At 41.8% G+C, this 26,470-nt stretch overlaps 1 protein-coding gene across 1 annotated transcript in view; it reads right to left on the bottom strand.

Annotated features, from left to right (window-relative positions):
* The window catches only part of LOC106574298 (low-density lipoprotein receptor-related protein 1B), a 130,507-nt gene that overhangs the window by 16,507 nt on the left and 87,530 nt on the right, over positions 1–26,470 (bottom strand). The window contains exons 58-71 of the mRNA XM_045696700.1: positions 26,065–26,213; positions 25,259–25,352; positions 24,512–24,628; positions 24,175–24,294; positions 21,900–22,019; positions 19,717–19,833; positions 19,037–19,279; positions 15,887–15,996; positions 14,972–15,104; positions 13,185–13,430; positions 12,605–12,745; positions 11,527–11,652; positions 10,990–11,109; positions 10,505–10,746 (exon numbers count right to left, since the gene is read on the bottom strand). Coding sequence (XP_045552656.1) covers positions 10,505–10,746; positions 10,990–11,109; positions 11,527–11,652; positions 12,605–12,745; positions 13,185–13,430; positions 14,972–15,104; positions 15,887–15,996; positions 19,037–19,279; positions 19,717–19,833; positions 21,900–22,019; positions 24,175–24,294; positions 24,512–24,628; positions 25,259–25,352; positions 26,065–26,213 — 2,078 coding nt within the window. The remainder of the gene's footprint in view (positions 1–10,504; positions 10,747–10,989; positions 11,110–11,526; positions 11,653–12,604; positions 12,746–13,184; positions 13,431–14,971; positions 15,105–15,886; positions 15,997–19,036; positions 19,280–19,716; positions 19,834–21,899; positions 22,020–24,174; positions 24,295–24,511; positions 24,629–25,258; positions 25,353–26,064; positions 26,214–26,470) is intronic.

The following is a 26,470-nucleotide window of genomic DNA, read 5'->3' as shown; positions in this document are numbered from 1 at the left end:
ACACTACATAACCAAAAGTATGTGGCCATGTGCTTGTCAAACATCTCATTCTAAAATCATGGGCATTAATATAGAGTTGGTCCCCTCTTTGCTGCTATAACAGCCTCCACTCTTCTGTGAAAGGCTTTCCACTAGATGTTGGAACATTGTTGCGGGGACTTGCGTACCTTTCAGCCACAAGAGCATTAGTGAGGTGGGGCACTGATGTTGTACAATTAGGCCTGGCTCACAGCCAGCGTTCCAATTCATCCCAAAGGTGTTTGATGGGGTTGAGGTCAGGGCTCTGTGCAGGCTAGTCAAGTTCTTCTACACCGATCTCAACAAAACATTTATTTATGGACCTTGCTTTGTGCACGAGGGCATTGTCATGCTGAAACAGGAAAAGGCCTTCCCCATTCTGTTGCCGCAAAGTTGGAAGTACGGAATCGTCTGGAATGTATGCTGTAGCGTTAAGATTTCCCTTCACTGGAACTAAGGGTCCTAGCCTGAACCATGAAAAACAGTCCCAGACCATTATTCCTCCTTCACCATACTTTACAGTTGGCACTGTGCATTTGGGCAGGTAGCATCCTCCTGGCGTCCGCCAAACCCAGATTCATCTGTCGGACTGCCAGATGGTGAAGCGTGATTCATCACCACAGAGAATACGTTTCCACTGCTCCAGAGTCCAAAGGAGGCGATCTTTACACCACTCCAGCTGACGCTTGGCATTGCGCATGGTGAGGCGAACAGTTATTGTGCTGACGTTGGTTCCAGAGGCAGTTTGGAACTCGGTAGTGAGTGTTGCAACCAAGGACAGATCATTTTTACCCACTACGTGCTTCAGCAGTCGCCGGTCCCATTCTGTGAGCTTGTGTGGCCTACGACTTTGCGACTGAGCCGTTGTTGCCCCTAGATGTTTCCACTTCACAATAACAGCATTTACAGTTGACTGGGGCAGCTCTCGGAGGGAAGAAATTTGATGAACTGACTTGTTAGAAAGACGGCATCCTATGACCGTGCCACGTTGAAAGTCACTGAGCTCTTCAGTAAGGCCATTCTACTGCCAATATTTGTCTATGGCGATTGCATGGCTGTGTGCTCGATTTTATGCACCGGTCAGCAATGGGTGTGGCTGAAATAGCAAAATCCACTCATTTGAAGGGGTGTCCACATACTTTTGTATATATAGTGTAATTTCAGTTCAAGTGTCAAATCAGTGCTACAGTGCTCTTTGAAGTCACACAGTGTGGTCTTTGGGGGCTTTCTGTCCCCTTCACTCCCTTTCCCAGGGCTCAAATCAAACCAATTAATGTCAGAGATATTGAGTGGCTGTTAGATCCTGTTCTGTTCTGGTCTCACAGGCAGAGAAGTTAAGGAGTATAGAGACCCACTGAGGAAATCGTCTCGCTTTGCTACACTCATGGCTGTCGTATTACAGTGTGGAACTTGGAATTGATACCATCAAAACGAATGTAATATATTCAAGGTTGTCAATGTGCGGGGGTACAGGTTAGTCGAGGTAATTTGTACATGTAGGTAGGGGTAAAGTGACTATGCATAGATAATAAACACAGAGTAGCAGCAGTGTAAAAACAAAGGTGGGTGTGTGGGGGGTGGGTGTCAATATAAATAGTCTGGGTGGCCATTTGATTAATTGTTCAGCAGTCTTGGCTTGGTGGTAGAAACTGTTAAGGAGCTTTTTGGTCCTAGACTTTGCGCTCCGGTACCAATTGCAGTGTGGTAGCAGGGAGAACAGTCTATGACTTGGGTGACTGGAATCTATGACAATATATTTAACTTTGCCTGCATGAAAGTCCCCGGCCACTAGGATCGCAGCTTATGAAGGATCATTTTCTTGTTTGCTTATGGCCTTATACAGCTCAATGAGTGCGGTCTTAGTGCCATCATCGGTTTGTGTTAGTAAATAGAAGGCTACGAATAATATAGATGAGAACTCTCTTGGTAGATAATGTGGTACACAACTTAACATTAGGCATTTTACCACAGTCGAGCAATACCTCGTGACTTCTTTAATATTTGACATCGCGCACCAGCAGTTATTGACAAATAGACACACACACCCGCCCCTTGTCTTACCAGACGTAGCTGCTATTTTCATGCCAATGTACGGAGAAGCTAGCCAGCTCTATATTATCCATGTCGTTGTTCAGCCACGTCTCAGTGAAATACAAGATATTACAGTTAATGTCCCGTTGTTAGGACAGTCTTAATCGTAGATCGTCCAGTTTGTTTTCCAATGATTGCACGTTCACCAATAATGCATCTCTATGGGTCCGTGTAGCCTATGTGTGGTCTATAACCAGAACTGGTGGCTCGAGAAAGATTTTGAATAAAAAGATAGGAAATCTTTACAGATGTTTGGCTTAAAGTATATATGGATAATTAAGCAGCCTGTATAATAGCGCAACACTTGTAGACTAGCACAGGGAAGGTTTGCATGGCGTCCACATATTGTGTCAGCATCCAAGGGATTGCCAACTCAGGTCTACGGTCCGTCGCTCTATCGGGGGTAAACCCTTTTGTCCCCTGGCATACTTGCCTTTTCTATACATTTTTTTCTGTTGGTTAATTGAATTAAGGTTTAATACTATAGAATTGTATGCATTCACAATTGTAGTCTGCACGATCAATTTGGGGTTTTATTTCATGTTTTTATTTTATGTCTGTCCAAACAGTATTTCTATCTCAACTTTGTGCAAAGTGTTTTCAAATCACAGGCTCTTGGATATATTTACATCTCAAGCTAACTCATGGATAGACTAACCTTTCCCCCCCGCACATTGACTCTGTACCGGTACCCCCTGTATATAGCCTTGCTACTGTTATTTTACTGCTGCTCTTTAACTATTTCTTATTTAGATTTTTTTTACTCAACACTTATTTTTCTTTAAACTGCATTGTTGGATAAGGGCTTGTAAGTAAGCATTTCCCTGTAAGGTTTACACCTGTTGTATTCGGCGCATGTGACAAATACATTTTGATTTGATTCGTCTTAACTTGTTTAGAGTACTTACAATGTAAAAAATATTGATTTCGGCTACCTACAGTAGAGCCATTTGAAAGCCACTGATATACAATATGTTCTGAAGTCTATTGATAAGATAATAGCCTACTCTTGTGCCCCAAACATAACCCGAAGGTGCTACGATTGTAATTAAGAGGAATCTTAATATGAAGGTGGGGTTCTCTGGGGGAGACATAACAGTATTGTTATACCTCTGTTACTATTAATGGCACTACATTATGTTAGTCCGCCATTTATGCACCAAATGCTTTTGATAAATCCTTTTTTGAAGACCTGAAGCTTACAGTCTCAGTGACCATCCTTGGGGGAGATTTTAACTTGACTCTAGATCCTACTATTAATACCACCAGTGCTGATGTCTTGGAACTCTGGGCACCTTCAAATTATATTAAGACCTTTTTAGATGCCTGGCCCCTAAGAAATCCTTGTGCTGAGATGATCTTATTTTCTCCCCATCATCAGTCTTTCTCACCAATTGATTATGTCTTCACCTCCCCTGTTTTTCTGAAATGTACATCCCATGCAGAGGTTTTAACTATGCTGTTATCTGACCATTCTCCATTATCGATTTATTTTGAGATGTCTCCAGGATTCACAAGTTTTAAGAAATGGTGGTAGGGAATTCTTAATCAAGTCAGTTTAGTAGATGTCAGTAGATGCCCACATCTCCTTGGCAGAACTGAAAACAGCCTTAGATTCAATGTCAAAATCCACGTCTCCAGGGTTGGATGGTATCGCTCCTGAATTATTGTTGGCTGTGTGCGATTTAGTCAGATCTGTATTGCTAGACGCAATCAACCACTCGCTGGAGATTGGGACATTCCATAGGGACAAAAAAAAACCCAGCTATTATTTCCTTGCTATTAAAAACCCACTTGATTGTTGAAGCTACAGGCCCTTTTTGAAATGCGATTTTAAACTCCTTGCGAAGGTCTTGTCAAAAAGACTAGAGACTTGCACATCATCATTGGTTCATTCAGACCAATCACGATTCATAAAGGGTCGGTTGGCCTCAGACAACGTATCCTACCTATTCCATATTATAGACTCCACCTCTCAACCACAGGCTTACGCTGTCCTCTCATTAGATGCAGAGAAGGTGTTTGACCATGTGGAATGGGCTGTGTTGGAACATTTTGGCTTCGGGTCATCATTAATTATATTGAACAAAAATATAAACACAACATGTAAAATGTTAGTGCCATGTTTCATGAGTTGACATGAAAGAACCCATACATTTTCCAGATGCACAAAAAGCATATTTCTCTCAAATTTTGTTCACAAATCTGTTTACATCCCTGTTAGTGAGCATTTCTCCTTTGCTTCACATACTGGATCGTCTGAGAACAGCCACTCGGACAGCTGATGAAACTGCGGAGTAATTCTGTCTGTAATTAAGCCCTTTTGTGGGGAAAAATGAATTCTGATTGGCTGGGCCTGGCTCCCCAGTGGGTGGGCCTATGCCCTCCCAGCCCCACCCATGGCTGTGCCCCTGCCCAGTCATGTGAAGTCCATAGATTAGTGCCTAATGGATTTAGTTCACTTGATTGATTTCTTATATGAACAGAAAAATTGTTGCGTTTGTCAGCACCCTATATACAGGCCCCACTGCCCGTGTCCAGACTGGCCATTCCGCTGCCCCAGAGATTGTCCTACAAAGACATGACAGGGTTGTCCTCTGAGTCCTGGCCTATTTCCGCTTTAATTAGAACTGCTAGCCCATTATGCAAACATGAACATTTAGCCTATTACGATCAAAGAAACAGTCTACCATATCTCCCTGCATGCTGATGACATCTTATTCTATTTGTCCGATGTCTTTAATTCTACAGTGCATTCAGAAAGTATTCAGACCCCTTAACTTTTTCCACATTTTGTTACGTTACAGCCTTATTCTAAAATGTATTACAACATTTTTTTCTTATCAATCTACACACAATAACCCATAATGAAAAAGTGAACAGGTTTTTAGAAATGTGTACAAATTTATGAAAAATAAAAAACAGAAATACCTTATTTACATAAGTATTCAGACTCTTTGGTATGAGACTCGAAATTTAGCTCATGTCACGACTTCCGCCGAAGTCGGTCCCTCTCCTTGTTCGGGCGGCGTTCGGCGGTCGACGTCACCGGCCTTCTAGCCATCGCTGATCCACTTGTCATTTTCCATTTGTTTTGTCTTTGTTTTACACACCTGGTTTCACTTCCCCAATTACTTGCTCATGATTTAACCCTCTGTTCCCCCATGGTTTTTTGTGAGTGATTGTTTGTATGTTATTCGGTCCGTTATGTGGGCTTGCTTATTTGTATTGTATTTGCCTATTTTTGAGTAAATTACGTTTACTTACTCATATCTGCTGTCCTGCTCCTGACTCCTCTACACAAGCTACACACAGACCCTAACAGCTCAGGTGCATCCTGTTTGCATTGATCATCCTTGAGATGTTTCTACAACTTGGAGTTAACCTGTGGTAAATTCTATTGATTGGGCATAATTTGGAAAGGCACACACCCGTATATACAGTTGAAGTCGGAAGTTTACATACACCTTAGCCAAATCTGTTTAAAAATGTCACAATTCCTGACATTTAATCCTAATAAAAATTCCCTGTCTTAGGTCAGTTAGGATCACCACTTTATTTTCAGAATGTGAAATGTCAGAATAAAAGAGAGAATGATTTATTTCAGTTTTTATTTCTTTCTCCACGTTGCCAGTGGGTCAGAGGTTTCCATACACTCAATAAGTATTTGGTAGCATTGCCTTTAAATTGTTTAACTTGGGTCAAACATTTTGGGTAGCCTTCCACAAGCATCCCACAATAAGTTGGGTGAATTTTGGCCTATTCCTCCTGACAGAGCTGGTGTAACTGAGTCAGGTTTGAAGGCCTCCTTGCGCGCACACGCTTTTTCAGTTCTGCCCACACATTTCCTATAGGATTGAGGTCAGGGCTTTGTGATGGCCACTCTAATACCTTGACTTTGTTGTCCTTAAGCCATTTTGCCATAACTTTGGAAGTATGCTTTGGGTCATTGTCCATTTGGAAGACCCATTTTCGACCAAGCCTTAACTTCCTGACTGTCTTGAGATGTTGCTTCAATATATCCACATAATGTTCCTACCTCATGATGCCATCTATTTTGTGAAGAGCACCAGTCCCTCCTGCACCAAGCACACCCACAACATGATGCTGCCACCCTCGTGCTTCACATTTGGGATGGTGTTCTTCGACTTGCAAGCCTCCCCCTTTTTCCTCCAAACATAATGATGGTCATAACGATGGCCAAACAGTTCTATTTTTGTTTCATCAGACCAGAGGACATTTCTTCAAAAAGTACGATCTTTGTCCCCATGTTCAGTTGCAAACCGTAGTCTGGCTTTTATGGTGGTTTTGGAGCAGCGGCTTCTTCCTTGCTGAGAGGCCTTTCAGGTTATGTCGATATAGGACTCGTTTTACTGTGGATATAGATACTTTTGTACCTGTTTCCTCCAGCATCTTCACAAGGTCCTTTGCTGTGGTTCTGGGATTGATTTGCACTTTTCGCACCAAAGTACGTTCATTTCTAGGAGACAGAACGTGTCTCCTTCCTGAGCGGTATGACGGCTGTGTGGTCCCACAGCGTTTTTACTTGCGTACTATTGTTTGTACAGATGAACGTGGTACCTTCAGGCATTTGGAAATTGCTCCCAAGAATGAACCAGACTTGTGGAGGTTTACCATTTTTTTTTCTGAGGTCTTGGCTGATTTCTTTAGATTTTTCCATAATGTCAAGCAAAGAGGCACCGAGTTTGAAGGTGGGCCTTGAAATACATCCACAGGTACACCTCCAATTGACTCAAATGATGTCAATTAGCCTATCAGAAGCTTCGAAAGCCATGACATCATTTTCGGGACTTTTCCAAGCTGTTTAAAGGCACAGTCAACTTCGTGTATGTAAACTTCTGACCCACTGGAATTGTGATAATAGTGAATTATAAGTGAAATAATCTGTCTGTAAACAATTGTTGTAAAAATTACTTGTGTCATGCACAAAGTAGATGTTCTAACCGACTTGCCAAAACAATAGTTTGTTAACAAGAAATTTGTGGAGTGGTTGAAAAACGAGTTTTAATGACTCCAACCTAAGTGTATGTAAACTTCCGACTTCAACTGTATTAGGTCCCACAGTTGACAGTGCATGTCAGAGCAAAAACCAAGCCACGAGGTCAAAGGAACTGTCTGTAGAGCTCCCAGACAGGATTGTTTCGAGTCACAGATCTGGTGAAGGGTACAAAAATAAAAGGTCCCCAAGAACACAGTGGCCTCCATCATTCTTAAATGGAAGAAGTTTGGAACCACCAAGACTCTTCCTAGAGCTGGCCTCCAGGCCAAACTGAGTAATCGGGGTAGAAGGGCCGTGGTCAGGGAGGTGACCAAGAACGCGATGGTCACTCTGATAGAGCTCCGGAGTTCCTCTGCTGTGATGGGAGAATCTTCCAGAATAACAACCATCTCTGCAGCACTCAACCAATCAGGCCTTTATGGTAGAGTAGCTAGATGGAAGCCAATCCTCAGTAAAAGGCACATGACAGCCCGCTTGGAGTTTACCAAAAGGCACCTTAAGACTCCCAGACCATGATAAACATGATAAACAAGATAAACCAAGATTGAACTCTTTGGCCTGAATGCCAAGTGTCACATCTGGAGGAAACCTGGCACCATCCCTACGGTGAAGCATGGTGGTGGCAGCATGATGCTGTGGGGATGTTTTTCAGCATCAAGCACTGAGAGACTAGTCAGGATCGAGCAAAAGATGAACGGAGCAAAGTACAGAGAGATCCTTGATGAAAACCTGCTCCAGAGTGCTCAGGACCTCAGACTTGGGCAAAGGTTCACCTTCCAACAGGACAACAACCCTAAGCACACAGCCAAGAATACACAGGAGTGGCTTCGGGAAAGTCTCTGAATGTTCTTGAGTGGCCCAGCCAGAGCCCGATCGAACATCTCTGGAGAGACATGAAAATAGCTGACAGAGCTTGAGAGGATCTGGAGAGAAGAATGGGAGAAACTGCCAAAATACAGATGTGCTATGCTTGTAGTGTCATACCCAAGAAGACTTGATACTGTAATCGCTGCCAAAGGTGCTTCAACAAAGTACTGAGTAAAGGGCCTGAATACTTATGTATATGTGATATTTCAGTTTAGATTATTTTATATATTTGCAAAAATTTATAAAAACCTGTTTTTGATTTGTCATTATGGGGTATTGTGTGTAGATTGATGAGGAATAAAAACGATTTAATCAATTTTAGAAGAATGCTGTTACGTAACAAAATGTGGAAAAAATCAAGGGGTCTGAATTCTTTCTGAATGCACAGTATATCACCCGTACTTGACCTCTTTAAAGAATTTGGCTCCTTCTCTAGCTATATGCCTCTAAACCCCACAGCCAAACAAGTCACATTACCCTCTTTACCTATCACTTTAGGGATTTACATAACTGGGCATTTCAATTCGATCCAATTTGAAAGTCATGGTTAATGAGAATTTTAGTGCCACATTAGAGAAAATAAAGCTCAAAGTAGATGGTCTCCATTTCGTGTTACTCTTTATGTGAGAGTTTTGGTTATTCAAATGAATATACACCCCAGTATTAATTCATTCATTCTTTAAGGACATAGGAATACACTACTTGACCAAAAGTATGTGGACAGCTGCTCGTCGAATGTCTAATTCCAAAATCATGGTCATTAATATTCTGGGATCCTTATTCTGGGATAAAGCAAAATACCGCCTCATCTTTTATGGTATCGATTGCAAAAAAATACATTGACTGTTTGGTACCAAACTAACAGTAATCTGGGAACCTTGTAATTTTCACGAGTTATCTCCTACTTGCAATAACAATTTTATTTTATCAGGCTCTATGCCCGTTAACTTCCCTCCTTGGTCTAAGCAAGGTAATCATGTTTTGAAGGATATCTTCAACCTGCAAGGGTTTTGTTCAAGATCTGAAAAAGTAATATTCTCTCCCTGGTTCTTCCTATTTATTTCATATCTTTTTTTATTATTATTATCTCAGACTCCGTACAGTGTTGAAAACCTACAGGACCATAAACCAGGCTACCACTCTTTATTGAAATAATTGATGTAATAAATGTACCCAATCTGAGGAGGGCAATTATATGCATATGTTTTGGAGCTGTGTACCAGTGAAGACTCTTTGGGTTCATGTTGTTAATATTAGAAATGTTATTCAAGGCAGGAACATACCTGCAAGGCCCATCCCTCCTCTTGCTTGTTTGTAGCCCTAGCATTTCGTTATCTTATCAAGTGAGGCGGATTGTTATGGCTGCAATAACAGCAGGCAAAAAAACTATTCTAAGGAATTGGTTTGAACTGGGTATTGCCTTTTGCAGATTTTGGTTGCTTATGTACTTGGACATTGCACAGCTGGAAAGAGCCACTGCCAGACTGTGCAGGGCCAAGCCCGAAACTCTGGTCAATTGGTCACATGCTATGTCCCACTTGCAAGAGCTAATTTAACAACAATGTTTGGTCTTGCGGATGGGAGATAGCACTGTCCTTCTCTGTCTTTTTAAACAAGCACTGTCCTTTTCTGTCTTTTTAAACAATCTGTTTTCCTATGTGGCTCTGGGTTGGGAGCCTTTGAGAATAACATTTGAATAGACTGACTGAATTTCTAAACACTGATACATGTCTTTAATCCGTTTGGTTCTTTTTTATTTGTATGTTTTAAAAAAAATGTAATTTTATATCTTGTTTGTTTCTTTTCCCCCTGTACGTATTGGTATATACATATTAGTATGTATTGTATCTTGAAACTGTAATTGTCTAGGACATGCATGCAAAATGAGAAATTAGTGATCAAATCTGAGTTAGTAAGTAGCCTATCTTTGATAGAACGTGAACGGCTCGCCTTGCTCCCTTCGACTGTCAAACAAACTGCGAGTTAAGGATTTTTTTCATGAAAGTATCACAAAGTACTATAACGAGTAATATAATGCATTACTTTCCACAAAGTAATATATTACATTTTCCAAGTAACTAATCCCAACACTGTTAATATGTAATAGATGATTATGTTAATGCAAACCCAAAAATGTTTATAGAGGTGCTGACTGAGGGTAAACTGTATAAAAAAATAAAGTCACATACTAAATTATGCTCCCAACAATTTAACAGGTACAACTTAATTGTTGGGAGCATATTTAGAGTGTGAATTAACAGATACAAATACAAAAACATTCAGATACAGTAATAACAATGATTACATTAAGTAATAACCCTCCACCTCTAGCCCACTCAAATCCTTTACTTACTATGATTCCGCTATTTGAATTGTTGGGAGCATATTTAGAATGTATATGGTCTAATATACCACGGCTTTCAGCCAATCAGCATTCAAGGCTTGAACTACCTAGTTTATAATAAGTAATAACCCTCCACCTCCAGCCCACTCAAACCCTTTACTTACTATGATTCCGCTATTTGATTTAGTGAGACTTCTGTCTACGATGTCTTTGTAAAACATTCCACCAGGGTTAAACTGTGTGGCCCAGACAAACTTGTGTCGGTGAAAAAGAGCGTCCATCCCAATGATTTTAGCATTGTCCTCGATGCGAGGATGCAGTTTCTGTCCGTGGCTCTGCTTAAATGGATAGACAAAACTTCGGATTTCAGTGTCATTAGCAACGTAGAGCACTTGATCCTCTGGTCCTGCCCGTTGAGTTCATTAAGGTAGAAGAAAAAACACAAAGGAAATAATATAAATAGTGTACATTCCAGACTACACAATTAGCATATTTTAATCAAAACAGATCGTAGCAATCAGAATAATTGTGATGCATAATTGATCAAGCATAGTTAAGTAGAATTTTGATGTAACGTGTGAATATCAAATTGTCATGCATCTGATTATGTACTGTATATGTCATCCAAATAGTAATGGTAAGCTCTTACCTTTGGTTATACATTCACCATCGATTTCTTTAAAGTTACGGTCACATGTGCATTTGAAGGATCCTTTAGTATTGGTACAGTAGTGAGAGCACATGCCAAACTGAAGGCATTCATTGATCTCTGAGAAAAAGATAAAGAAGGAAGGCTATAATTCCCATCAAGCCACAAATAATTAAAAGAGGTTTCGCCACAATTCTGTCTGAGCTCTGTCCTTCAATATACAGAGATAGCATTTGTACTACTCCTAAGAGGTTATCTTTGATAGTTCATATCTACAACTTGTCCAACACATTTATCAAAAAGAAAGCAAAGGCAGAGTAGCTACGCTACGCATTGCCATTGTCCAGTGAACAGGAGCTATCAGAGCTTTTCTGCAGTGATAAGGACAGACTTGAACGTACTGTAAAGTGTGGCCTTCTTGCTGTCTGCTCTCTATTTGAAAGGCAACTTAACATTTCAAACTCTTAGCAGCAAGTGAATGCAAAAGAAAACCCCGAGACAGAGAAGATCAAAGGCGACATCATCACTGTACTGTACCTTCACATTGCCTCGTCATCTGGCTCCTCTGAAAGCCAGCCTTACACTGACAGAGTGTATTATTGCAGAATGCGTCATCTCCACATAGACCCACTCTCTCTCCACATACTCCTTCCTTGGAAACCGCTGTATAAAACACGGACATCACAATAACACATCATATATGGTGTAGGTTGGATGCTGTTTGTGCACTCTTAGAAAAAAGGGTCCCAAAAAGCTCTCTTCGGCTATCCCCGTAGAAGAACCCTTATTGGTTCCAGGTAAAACCGTTTTTGGTTTCTACATGGAACCCAAAAGGGTTCGGCCTGGAACCAATAAGGTTCTTCAAAGGGTTCTACTATGGGGACAGCCGAAGAACCCTGTCATATATTTTTCTCTAAGAGTGTGCATTGATTAATAAACTGAAAGTGTAACATGGTGATTTGAATATTAAAAACACCCATTAGCACAGTCCTTTTCTCTCTCATTCAGCTTTTGTAAGTAGAGTACTCCACGTGCTGGGAATAAACATACCCTGAGTGAACAGATCATTTTTTTATTTAACCAGGCAAGTTAGTTAAGAACAAATTCTTATTTACAATGACAGCCTACAGGGGAACAGCCTTGTTCAGAACAACATATTTTTTTACCTTGTCAGCTCTGGGATATCGTTCCAGCAACCTTTCGGTTACTGGCCCAACGCGCTAACCACTAGACTGCCTGCCGCCCCAAATGCTGACAGTGCCCAAAATCAGGGGCTAGAACGCATTACTTTATGTTTTATTTCAGCTGTGTTTTTATTTCAGAATGTTCGATACAGGAGAGAGCATTTATTTGGAAGATTTTGTAAGACTTATCCTGCCTTCCTTCCTCTGTTCCTTCCTTATACAATCTTTCTTGGGAGTACTGCAATTAACTGAACCTGAACTGAAATGAGCAGAGACAGACAGGCATAGAGAGAGAGAGACATCTATATACAGAGAGGTGGAGAGACGGAGACAGATACAGAGAGCGAGATCGATATCGAGGGAGGGATATTTTTGAAAGAAAGAGAGATAGAGAGACAAAGGAAGAGCGGGAGACTTTAGAAGCCACGTACCACCTTTACAGTCCTGTTCATCCGAGCCCCCGTCTCCACAGTCATCGAACAGGTCACACTGCAGCTGCTGCGGGATGCAGCGATGGTTACTGCAGGTGAACTCCGCCTTACCACAGGGCCTTGGGGTCTGCATCACGTCTTCTGATCCAGGATACAGGACAAGCCAGGGGGAGAAGGAGAAGGTAACAGCCATGAGGCCAAAGACAGAACAGACATGTTTCAACACCATAGCTAGGCTATTGCTATCTCCAGCTTGAATTTTTTTACACCAACAATGATGGACGTGTGCGTGCGCCCGTGCGTGCACACACAATAGCTATTCGTCAGCTATACGTATAACTAGATGTAATGGTGCCTCTTGAGCAGATTTGGAATCTTGTATGTTTGTAAGATGTTATATTTGTAAATTGTGTATGTACAGGACTCCCTTGTATAATAGATGTTGGTCTTAATGGGACTCCCTGCTAAAATAAAGGTGAAATAAAACATGTAGACAAAACAGAGGAGCTCTGTGATTCTGGGTTCTTTGTGATCATCTGAATGATTCAGTTCAAAAGTTAACAGACGTGATTGGACTCACCACAGTCCTCTTCATCGGAGATGTCCCCACAGTCGTCGACTCCGTTGCATACCTGCTCCAAGCGCAGACACACCCTGTCGTTCCTGCAGCGGTAGGGTCTGCTCGGTGGACACGGCAGTTTAGCACACATGTCAGAGTCTTCATCAGAGTTATCGCCACAGTCATCCTCTCCATCACACACCCAGATGTAAAGCTTACACAGTGTGTTGGTACAGATAAATTCATCCGCACGGCAAGAGTGGGCTGCTGCAAGAGAAACAATATAGTAGGAAACAAAATGTTTTTTCACCTAAATATGATTTTTCACCAAAATGTTGTTTTTCACCAAAATTAAAGATGTGTCCCATAAATATGATTGTCATACCAAAAGACCAGTAGGCCTATTCTTGTAATTGTTGCTTGATGCCCCATTGATGGTGTGCTTGCCAAATAAACAGTTAATATTCTCTATTATCAAACAATTTTTTGGAGTTGCATATTTATTTATGGCAATCTTCTCCCCCTACAATTTCACATTGCGCTGCACCCGATCCTATTGCTGTACAGCAAATTAGCAATCTTTTCACTAGCTCATCCAACCTGTGTTGATTGACCGTTTGCTGGTCCAATCACTGGACAGTGTGTGTGTTCCACTAGCCAATCTGTTTATTTTGCAAGTGCGATGCTGCGACTACTGTGTCTGGCTGCGTGGAAAGTAATCCACTGAGACTCTGTGACTCAAAATGACTGACAAACCTGGCCAGATAATTTAAAAGTCATCAGTCTCTAGTCAGAGTCCCGAATCTTGAGGCTCCAAGTCAAAGTCAAGTCTCAAGTTATTTTCTTTTCTATCAAGTCGAGTCTCAAGTCATGAAATTTTGTGACTGGAGTCAGACTTGAGTCAGAGTTATGTGACTTGAGTCCACACCTCTGCAATATGTTGAGCTTGAATGCTTTTCTGAGAAGATGAGGTAACAGCTGTTTCTCATTATATTGATTAATACTGCAACCCACTTTCTACTTGCCTCACCCATCCAGTGGTGTAAAGTACTTAAGTAAAAATACTTAAAAGTACTACTTAAGTAGTTTTGGGGGTATCTCTACTTTACTTTTTATATTTTAGATAACATGTACATTTACTTCACTACATTCTTAAAGAAAGTAATGTACTTTTTACTCCATACATTGTCTTTGACACCCCAAATTACTCATTTTGAATGCTTAGCAGAACAGGAAAATGGAAAGTTCATGCACTTATCAAGAGATAAGTGCATCTCTTCCTACTGCCTCTGAACTGGCAGATTCACTAAACACATGTGCTTTGCTTGTAAATGTCTGAGTGTTGGAGTGTGCCCCTGGCTATCCGTAAATTAAAAAAAAGCAAGAAATCAGCACTCTCTCGTTTGCTTAATATAAAGTATTTGAAATGAATTATACTTTTACTTTTGATACTTAAGTATATTTTAGCAATTACATTCATTTTGATAGTTAAGTATATTTAAAAGCAAATACTTTTAGACTTTTACTTAATTAATATTTTACTGGGTGACTCACTTTAACTTGAGTCATTTTCTATTAAGGTATCTACTTTTACTCAAGTATGACAATTGGGTAATTTTTCCAACACTGTACCCATCAACCTTTCCTCACAATTACAGAGAGCACTCTGACTGATGGGAGACCTCAATGGACACACAGTATTAACATAATACTGACTGAGTGAATAATACATCACACATGTTGTAAAGAACATTGTGTGTGTGTGTGTGTGTGTGTGGTGTATGCGTGGGTGTGTGTTCTAGGCTTACCCTGGACACAGTTATGCTCATCACTGTGATCCACACAGTCAGGCAGGGCATCACAGTGCCAGCGGCTGGGGATGCAGTGAGCTCGGTTCAGGCACAGGAACTCATCCTCCCTGCACTCCCTCACACAGTCTACCTGTCGGCACAACGCACACACACACACACACACCTCAAAAACAACATACAAATACACCCCTGTCCGCCACCAAGCCATTCCACTGCCAGGTCTCAAAAAGGCTTGTCCAAGCCTTAACATTACATTATGATGTATGCTTACAAGAAGAAGGCGAAGACGAAGAATGACAATGACCATTGTCATTTTCAGATCAAATGCGCATTTTATTTTTACACAACATGACAGAATGATGTGTTACAAACTGTGAGTTATAGGTTGAATTAATCAACATGCAACTTGGCCTTTGGTGAAATTGCTTTAATATATAATGCATGAGTCTAGGATGACGTTGCTCTCTCCAGGGGACTCTGTTGGCTGCGGAGAAAGAGCTTATTAAAAGAGGTAGGCTGCCACTGCATGGACGTGAACTACTGACTCTGAACCAAGAGCATGGTTTTAATTACACTGAGATCCTAAAGGGACCCTGATGTTTGGAGGAAACAGGCAAACACGGCCAAACTACCTGTATCCAGGTATTTGAGAGATAAGGATGTTGATTGACAAAAGCAGGCTTTACATTTTACACAAAGATGAGTAGTGGTAGCAATCATTCAACACCATTTCGGGGGGGATTTTCCATGAAAATATGGTGCAAGATAATTAGGACACATTTTCCGATGTTGATGACCTTAAGAACAAATGGCATACATTAAAAGGCAAACAGACATGAAAGGTATCCTGCATTATCGCACAGATGATGAGGCTCAGCGACTACAATCAGGGCTTCATCAGAGAGCACTCACCTCATCAGATCCATCTGAGCAGTCTCTCTGGCCATCACACCTCAGGCGGGCCGACACACAGCCTCCCCCGACACACTCATACTCACTCAGGGCGCAGGACGGAAGGACCGCTGAAACAGATAACATAGCACTTTTATTCAAAATGACTTACAGTACATTACAGTACAGTGCATACATTCGTATTATGTGTAGTTATTGATCCCACAATCTTGATGTTGCTAGCGCCACGCTCTTACCAACTGAACCACGCAGGACCACACTAGACAAAAGAAGCTGACATAGACAATCCCCATTAAACCGGTGCTGAAAATACTTCTCAACTGGCCACGACACCACCTGGTATACAAGTGCAAAACAATGGCTGCAGATAGAGAAACAGAGCTGCTTCAGAGGGTCCATTCTGAGTGCTATTCCTAGCGTGTTTTGGAGCACTTTGGACCAATCAAAGCAATTCAGTCTCACTCCCATCTGGACTCACTGGGAGAGAGGGGGAAAAGCTTTTTCATGCATGTCACAGTGTGGCCCTTCCAATTGGAGGAATTTGCAGTGCAAGTGCAGCCACAGCTGTCCACAGGTACTTTCCATATAAATATATAAAGAAAGTACTCAGCTAAAATATAGAAAAAGAAGTTATTATGAGAGAGAGAGAGAGAGAGAGAGAGAGAGAGAGAGAGAGAGAGAGAGAGACAGACCAACAAACCTGCACCTGCCTTCGTGTTATTTTCTTAGTGATTTATATTTCTAATACAACCCCATCCACCACACCCTTGATTATAGTTCTTAGTGATTTTCCTCTTTGTGACAATCTTGATGATTTATGATGATGTTGTTAATGAATCATTCCATTTCCAAAGTACGCTTTGGCAATGTGTACATTGTTAAATCATGCCAATAAAGCAATTGAATTGACAGACAGACAGACAGGGAGGGAGGGAGGGAGGGAGGTGTCAGAGAGAGACAGACCAATTCCCAGATCTCAGGGAATTCCAGTAGACCAAAGTATATAGAGTACTGCACACACAACAATTACTTAGGTTTAAAAATAAGCTCAACTGGATACCTTAATCAGGCAGTGAATGAACTGAGAGAGAAAGCATGCAGGGCATTCCACGCCATTAAAAAACAAATTAAAATACCTATTAAAATTAGGCTAAAACGAATTGAATGTGTCATTGAACCAATTGCACTTTATGGCAGTGAGGTGTGGTGCCCATTTGCAAAACAAGATTTCACCCAATGGGACAAAAACCCAATTGAAACCCTGCATGGAGAGTTCTGTAAGATTCTCCTCCAAAACTACAAAATAATAATGTAGGGCAGAATTAGGCCAATATCAACTAATAATAATGTTTTGAAAACATCTAAAATACAGCGACCCCCTCTCATATCATTACCAAGCCATGCAATACCAGAGCTGAGAAAGTCCCCTCATCGAGCTGGTCCTGGGGCTGAGTTCACAAACCTGTTCTACTAATACACTGAAGCCTCAGGACCACAACATCCAAATCAATCAGAATAAACCAAATTACAACATAATCAAAACAAAACTACATTTCTTATAGGGAAACACAAGCACAAAGCAAAATGCAGTGCTATCTGGCCATAAATCGACAGTATACCGTGACAAACTATTTGACCATGGTTACTGATCAAAACCTTAGAAAAACCTTGACAAAGTACAGGCTCAGTGAGCACAGTCTTGGCATTGAGAAGAGTAGACACAGGAAAACCTGGCTCCCTGTAGGGGAAAGGCTGTGCAACCACTGCACCACAGCAGAACCTGAGACAGAGCTGCATTTCCTGACAAAATGTAAAAAATATAAACAATTTAGAGAGTCAGTTTCCCAAATTTGAAATCCTTATTCAAGGTTTCAAAGACCTCTGTGATGAGGATAGGCTACCCGTCCTGTTGGGGGAGGACGCAGAGAGCTATGGGTTGGCAGCACACTACATTGCTGCCTGCCATAAGATGAGGGACAGTGTCTGACAGACCAGCCAACCTGCACATGTCCTGTATGCTTATTGTTATTGTTCAATGTATGCTTATTTTGACCCTTGAATATTGTTGTTACTGTTATTCCGTTGACAATATCGATTATTATTATTTAAATGATGTTAACATTGTAAATCTCCAAAGTAAGCTTTGGCAATATGTATAGTATATTGTTACGTCATGCCAATAAATTGAATTGACAGACAGACAGACAGACAGACTTGACAGACAGACAGACAGACAGACAGACAGACAGACAGACAGACAGATGCAGAGGCATCTCAGTGAGAGAGACAAAGCTCATTTTAATTTCACACCTTCGGTTAGCAGGCAGGAGAGAAGACCAGCTTGCTGATGTCGAACCATCTGCTCGAGATTTGAAGTGCCTTGAAGCTACTCTGGCTTTGCATTTATTTCTCCACAAGACTTAAAGTTTGGCATACACTCAATTCATGCAATGAAGCACAAAGGGATTACGAATCTCAGAATAAATGTGAATGTCAGGATATACTACAGTGGAGTGAAATCTGTAATTGCTGTCAACAGAGAATTCGTCCACGTGTGGGAATACCTCTGTTTGTTTCTGAAGGTATTAAGGGTTATTTTCTAGCTGTCAATGCAAGACAGTAAGCCAACTGTATCTATGCTTACTGGTGACATCATAAAATGGCAACTGTTGCCGAACACAAATGAACACACAGTCCCTCTATCACAAGGTGTGTGACACACCCAAGCATGCTTTCCAACGGAGGGCAGTATTAACATGGTTGTAGGCTTTGGGTAAGACAGTGAAAGCAAGTCCCCACCTACAGCCGCAGCCAGCAACAGCTATCCAACAGATATCCAACAGCTATCCAACAGATATCCAACAGATATCCAACAGATATCCAACAGCTATCCAACATATATCCAACAGCTATCCAACATATATCCAACAGCTATCCAACATATATCCAACAGCTATCCAACATATATCCAACAGCTATCCAACATATATCCAACAGCTATCCAACAGATATCCAACAGCTATCCAACAGATATCCAACAGCTATCCAACAGCTATCCAACAGCTATCCAGTAATTAATCAAGTGTGTGTGTGCGTGCGTACGTGTGTGAGTGTGTGTCCGTCCGTGCAAGCGTGTCTGTGAGCTCATACCAGGTCCTTGGCAGTTCCTCTCGTCCTCCCCCATCTTACAGTCCTCCTGGCCGTCACAGAGCCACTTGTTGGAGATGCAGAGGTGATTGAGACACTGGTACTGGTCCGCAGGGCACGAGCGCGTCTCACAGCCCTTTTCATCAGAGTTATCAGCACAGTCCCTGTCACCGTCACAATGGAAACGAGCAGAGATGCACTCTCCGCTGGCACACACAAAGTCCCTGGAGGGGCAGGTGGCTGGCTCTGTTGAGGTGTAAGAGAATAAGGAATGACAGTGATTTTAGGCGCATGACAGTGAGGCATGTTTCCCCAGGGCATTCCTCATCATACCAAGCAGAAGTACTTGTTGGTAGTTATATTAGGTCGCCGTATTTTGCGCAATCATGTAACATGACCTGGATTTTAACCTTTAAAGCGTTTTCATTGAACGTTCCCCTTTTCTTTTTGTGTCAGATGATCCAGCATCATACTCAGACAATCACTTTCAATTTTGGTGCAATTGTCATTTCTGGAGAAGGCTTCAAATACAGGATAGCACTTTGCTACGTCACATGATTGCGCAAAACACAATGCTCTAGTTACAGTGTCAGGGAGTACGCAAGTCATATAGTATTACACAAAAGTTCATTCCAAGTTCATTCCTTCCAGCGTAATCAAGAGACCGAAAACGAGGGACTTACTGCAGTTCTGTTCATCTGTGTTGTCTCCACAGTCACTCTGTCCATCACACCTCCAGTGTTCCGGGACACAGTTGTTGTTCTGGCACCGGAACTCATGAGGACCGCATGTCTTCTCATCTAGCCACAGAAACAACAAGACAGTTAGTCCACAAAGGTGTAAAACAAGCAAAGTGTCTGAAACGGTATCCTGGTTGATGTTTTGCATATTGCCAGGTGTGTGTGATGGTGATCGTCAGTCCCTTGAGTTTTCTCTAAGGAAGACAAGACAATGACCAATAAAGAGTAAGATAATACTTTACATACTGTATATAAAACGCCTGCTACTGTCAAGAAGAAAGACTAGAAGAACAGTAACTTTCCCATCTTCGTTCTAAAATAACAACCTGTCCCAACACTAAAATCAGCAATGTGATTTCCTCTCATCTCCCTGTCAGATTTTTAATCCAACTATGGGGAGAATAGATAAATACATAATACATTTTTAATTGACAATTACACAGTACCATGTTTGAGAGCTAATTCCCAGACTTAGTATGACATTAACAGAATTCAAACTTGACCTGAGCACACTGCGGCAGTTGAATACTAAATCCATTCCTTCCATGCCTGAAAGATTTCTATCACATTCTAGAATTAAGAAAGAAAAATATGATGCTGGGAATTCCAGAACTCTATGTTGTTGCTTCTCGTCGATTAAGGTAAGTCAAAGCCAGTGGGTGTATACAATATGTTCTGTAAGTGTGTACGTCTCCTCTCATGCTTAATATCTGTCAGGTTATCATCGGTAAGAGAAGAAACCTTTAAATATGACCCATAGAGAAAATAATTTGTTTTAAACACTGACTGAAAACCAGAGAGAACGACTCAAATCATAGAGAGACCTAACTGTCATCCCCTCGATCCCCCGAAATGTCACCATTAAATGCACAGGCAGCAGTGGAAATGCCAAGGTCAAGCCCTAGCAGTCCATTTGATGAGAGGAAGAGCCAGTAAAATGACTTAACCTCCTCCAGCTAATCTCTGGAGCTGGCCATATTAACAAGTGCTTTATGAGCATATCAAAGACCAGTCAGCATTAATGAGGTGGTCACCAGTAAAAAATGTCAGCTGATGTCTGCATAACGTGATCTATCACATTCAATTTAAGTCGACACATTTGCGTTTAGCTGCTCAAAGCTTGCATATAGTACAATGAGACACAAAGTCGAGATACAAATGTCCTTTTAGAGTCGGCCATTCCATAGAGATCAGAAACTGCTACAGTAGGCCTTCCGGGTGGCGCAGTGGTCTAAGGCACTGCATTGAGATTCTGGGTTTGAGCCCAGAGATTCTGGGTTCAAGCCCAGGTTCTGTCGTAGCCAGCCGTGACATTTGCCCAAAACACAACGCTTTGTATTCAGCACAGGAAGTTAATTTATTTGCCACATTTTATGCAGTATAACTTAACTGCCTTATTGCAAAGAGGATGAATGTTTTGGAATATTTTCCGTCTTTTCACTCCGTCATTTAGATTAATGCTGTTAATCCATCCTCAGTTTGCTCCTATCACAGCCATTACATTCTGTAACTGTTTTAAAGTTACCATTGGCATCATGGTGAAATCCCTGAGTCCTTTCATTCCTCTCCATCAACTGAGTTAGGAAGGATGCCTATATCTATGTAATGACTGGTTGTATTGATACATCCAAAGTGTAATTAATAACTATATTCAATGTCCGCTTGTTTTATTTATTTTGCCCATAGGTGTCCTTCTTTGTGAGCTATTGGAAAACCTCCCTGGTCTTTGTGGTTGAATCTGTGTTTGAAATTCACTGTGGAACCTTACAGATAATTGTGTTCGTGGGGTACAGAGATGAGGTAGTTATTCAAAAATCATGTTAAACACTATTATTGCACAGAGAGTGAGTCCATGCACCTTATGTGGCATGTTAAGCAAATCTTTACTCCTGAACTTATTTAGACTTGCCATAACAAAGGGGTTAAATACTTAATGACTAAAGCTTTTCATAATTCCACTTTGACATTATGGGGTATTGTGTGTAGGCCATTTACACAAAATCTGAATTTAAACCATTTTAAATTCAGGCTGTAACGCAACAAAACGTGGAAAAAGTCAAAGTTGGTGTGTGAATACTTTCTGAAGGTACAATAGCATAGAATCGGAATAGAATAGTAGAACTCGCCACAGTTGGCCTCGTCCGATCCATCGGTGCAGTCCGGGTCCTCGTCACACACCCACAGGGCTGAGATACAGTGCATGGAGGTCTTACACTGGAACTGGTTGGCAGAACAGGTACTCTCAGCTGGGGATGGCGACCGAGGGCACAGGAGATAAACAGGGAGGATAAAGACGAAAAGAGACGTCGTCAAGTGCTATACAATGATGGCCAGTTATAAAATTGCCAAACTTGTCGGCTAATGCAACTGAAGGTACCAAAATGATGAAGACATTACCAAAACAATAGCAATACACATTTACTGTAGTTACATCAAATTCACACAAATCATTTTATATATGGCATACAAAACTAGGGTGTGGAGCAATAGAGAAAGTAAAATTCATTTTTCCTCTACACCCTCCTTATGCCACAGTACCTTGACACCCAGAGCACAGCTTCCTCTTTCCCAGCAGGAGGGGGATGGAGGTGGTTAGAGCTCCAGCTGCATTTCTAAACCCTCAGCCCTCCCAGCATGATTAGCCCTGGTTAAACCTCCCTCTGTCTCAGAAAGACATCCCCTCAGACGCAGGCTAAACCACCTTCTGTCTGCCCTAATCTGCACCCTGGGTGAGACTCAGCTCCTGGAATACCCTCTCTGTATCTCTCGGCCGCTCATACGCGCGCACGCAAACACACACGGTGCTCTATTTTCGGCTGGCGGTAAGGAGGCGCAAGTGTCAAACGCACGTTAGTTAACATAATTTCGTCATATAAAAACTGCCGCACTGGCATTTTCCTGCCCTAACGCCAGGTTTGTCTGTTTACCTGTCTAATGTCAGCTGGTTTGCGCTAAGGTGGGAGGGGTGGAAATATTTTAGGTGTGTCCTTAAGAACTTACGCCGGGTTCGGAATTCTAATGCCAATCATTGCAGAATCATATTTTTGCAGATAGAACCTTATAATCCCAAGCTCTTGACAACTTGAAGCAACCACATATTTAGCCATGGAGCATGTTCTGATTGGCCAGTGAGAGGTCAAGCCTCGATACACCTTCAACTTGTTTATTAATCAAAACCCAGCCCTTCCGCGCCACCGCCAGCTACTGCGCCCATAAATCTGGTTGTGAAAATAGCAACAAATATTTCTGACACACCACCCAACCTACAGCTCTACCGCCAGCGCTTAGATTTACACTTGTGTTAGGTTTGTTAAAATAGAGCCTACAGAGACACACTTTACCTGGTGCTGTACATTCCTCCAGCCTCCCCATCCTTCCCCTCCCTCCCTCCAGCCTGCCAGCATGGCTCAACCCCCTGCTGGTGCAATTACCAGTGTCTTCCTCTCTGTTCCCACTCTGTTCCCAGTGGCCTCAGGGCAACACAGCTCAACCACTGAGCCAGGCTGGGGCTGGATGTGACTGCAGCCAGAGACAGGGGCTCAGGGGGTGCAGGGAGGGAGATTAGACTGCTTCTAGGGCTGGAGCTGTGAGATGAGTCGTTAACCCACCACTGTGATATAATAAGGTGTTCATGGATGGTGTGTATGCGTGTGTGTCTTAAGACCTTGCTCCAGTGTATCTAGAGCTGTCACTTTGATTCATGATGACAAGCAGACAGGTGTGATTACAGGTACTTATTAAGACCCTCTTTCTGTCTCTCTCACACACAATGAATTGTCTCAACCTTTACCTGGTACTGTACATTTCAGACAAGCGAAAGAAGCATCCAGAAGTTCAGAACTTTAAAATGTCAAGCTAGAGGGATAACAAGCAGGGGATGAAACTCCAATCAAACTCCACAGCGAAGTCAAACTAGGTCAACTAAAAAGAAACATACTTTTCTTGTTATAACAAGGATATGTGGCTTTTATTAATAATGGACCTTGTGTCTCTGAGCAGAATTAACCAGGTATGGTAGTATGAGCATAGAAGGCTGGGGGCTTTCTATAATCCAAAAAGAATTGTTAACAGGGTGAATCATTGACCAAGACTTAAAAATCAGAGGGGAAGTCACAGCGTCTGTCTGTTCAGGGTCTGAGTATCTCTCGACTGTTCCTTTCTTTTCTTTTGTCATTCATCAAAAGGGTTGTCTCTCCCGCAAAAGAAATGAACAGAGTGCTAACAACTAAAGTCTTTTCAATACTTCATTATCTATGTCTTGCGCAAGCTCATTTTTCATGGCCAAGTGAAATTGAAATCCCCCGATAAAAAGTACAGAGCTGGCAAACTTTCATCACATAGTCAGCCTGTTCTTTAAGACCGTATCTATAGAGATCCATCTACAGATTATTTGACTCTTACGGCAGTCTGTCTCGTCCTCTCCGTCTCCACAGTCGTCCTGTCCGTTACAGCGCAGGTTCAGTGGGATGCACTTCTGACGCTTCCTGCATTTGAACTGTCCAGATAGACAGATGTAGGATTCTGTAGATAGTATGAACAAAGGTGTTAGCCTTAGCCAAGGTAGTCTACAATGTAGTTTTTGTTACTTGTGGGAAACATTTGGGCGGATTCAGAATAGGATGGATAGTGTCATATTTATTTCCTTTATTTAACCAGGTAATTAATGAGTATGCATTGTCTTTTACAATAATGACCAGAAATGTGAAGAAATGTGTATAATATGATAAAAGGTCTTTACCACAGTTGGCTTCATCAGAATTGTCCCCACAGTCGTTCTCCCCATCACAGATAAACGGAGGCAGAGCACAGAGGCCAGTCCCACACTGGAACCTCCCTGGCTGGCATTTAAACTCAGCTGTGAGGAAAGAACAGAAACACACACACACACACACACACACACACACACACACACACACACACACACACACACACACACACACACACACACACACACACACACACACACACACACACACATTGCAGCGACTTTATAGAAACACAGCTAGTAAACAAGACCAGGAAAAAGGGTTGTAACATTTTCTTATTTATTTATAAAAAAATACTATCATTTTATTTTTATTATAATTTTTTTATTATAAACACAACAAATACAAAAAACATAAATATACAAACAAGAGTACATAAAGCTAACAGACAGGGGTATTACATATCAAGATTAATTTTCTATTTGTTAAATACTTTTATGGTGCATATTGCTTTTTGTTTTTACATTTACTGATAATTTCAAAAGAATATTTAAATTCTATCTTAAATAATGTGAAAAGGGGTTTGTTCTCTGCCCACTTCATTTTATGGATAAAGAATCTTTGTAACATTTTCTGTTCTGTACTGTGCAGTTAGAGTCCTGCTCCACTAGGGGGCTGTGAATTGATTGAGTAATTGTGAATTGGTGTGTACAGAAAATGTTACAAGCCCTAATGGGACCTTGTCAAGTGTATGTGTGTGTGTGTTGATGGTGACTCACGGCAGTCTGGAGGCTCGTCCGACCCGTCCCCACAGTCATCCACCGTGTCACACTTCCACCAGAAGGGGATGCACTCATCTGTCCCACAGCGGAACTGTAGGACACAACAACAGCAGAAAGCTTCAGATATCATCACCATCATCTTCAACATCGTCATCATCATCATCATCATCGTCGTCATCATTGTCATCGTCATCATCGTCATTCAGGAAGATTTTGGGACACTGAAGTACCTTACTTGAAACTACAAATACTAATATCAGAGCTCCTGCTCGTCCCTGCCCATCTTCCAAAAATATATTAAAAAGTACCTCTTAAAAATGTATGTTGAATTATCCCACAGCACCCCCCCCACTCCCCTCCAACTAGCATGGACTTAGCTGCTAGCTGCTTTATTGGGTGGCAGATACAGTAGCCTTCGAGGTTAGAGCAATGGGCAAGTAAACAAAAGGTCGTTGGTTTGAATTCCGAAGCCAACAAGGTGAAAAGTCTGCCGCTGTGCCCTTGAGCAAGGCACTTAACCCAATTGATCCAGGGGCGGTGGATAATGGTGACCCTGGCCGTGACCCCACTCCCTATGGGTGTCTCAGGGGGAGTTGGGATAAGCAAGTGTGTAGCAGGTCAAATATGAGCACTCCTCCAATTATTACTAAGGAAAGATTTACTTACTATGAATGTGAAATGTAGTTGTCCCACCTAGCTACCTTAACATGAATTCACTAACTGTAAGTCACTCTGGATAACAGCGTCTGCTAAATGACTATGTCAAATATTTTTGTAAGCAGTAGGAGAAAAGTGCCACTGACCTGGCTGGCTGTGCAGTTGGACATGCAGGTCTTGTTGTCTGCAGCCAGGTAAAAGTGGGTGGGGCAGGCACACCTGTAACCTCCCCCGGGGGAGAGCAGACACAGGTGGCTGCAGCCTCCGTTGGTCACCTGACACTGGTGTTTGGGCACTGCGGCGGAGAGAGGAAGATGGAGGCTAAAACCAACATCCTCAGCTAGAGCCCTTTCCCCTCCACTCTGCTGTCAGCATCATTAGTCTGAGGGCACATTTCCTCATTACAATTAAAAAGAAACACCTCTCTCTCTCTCTCTTTCTCTCTCGAAGTCATGCAGACACACACACACACACACACACACACACACACACACACACACACACACACACACACACACACACACACACACACACACACACACACACACAGAG

This window comes from Salmo salar, chromosome ssa16, assembly GCF_905237065.1.
Source record: "Salmo salar chromosome ssa16, Ssal_v3.1, whole genome shotgun sequence".
NCBI lineage: Eukaryota > Metazoa > Chordata > Actinopteri > Salmoniformes > Salmonidae > Salmo > Salmo salar.
This window is presented reverse-complemented; position numbering and strand designations above follow the sequence as displayed.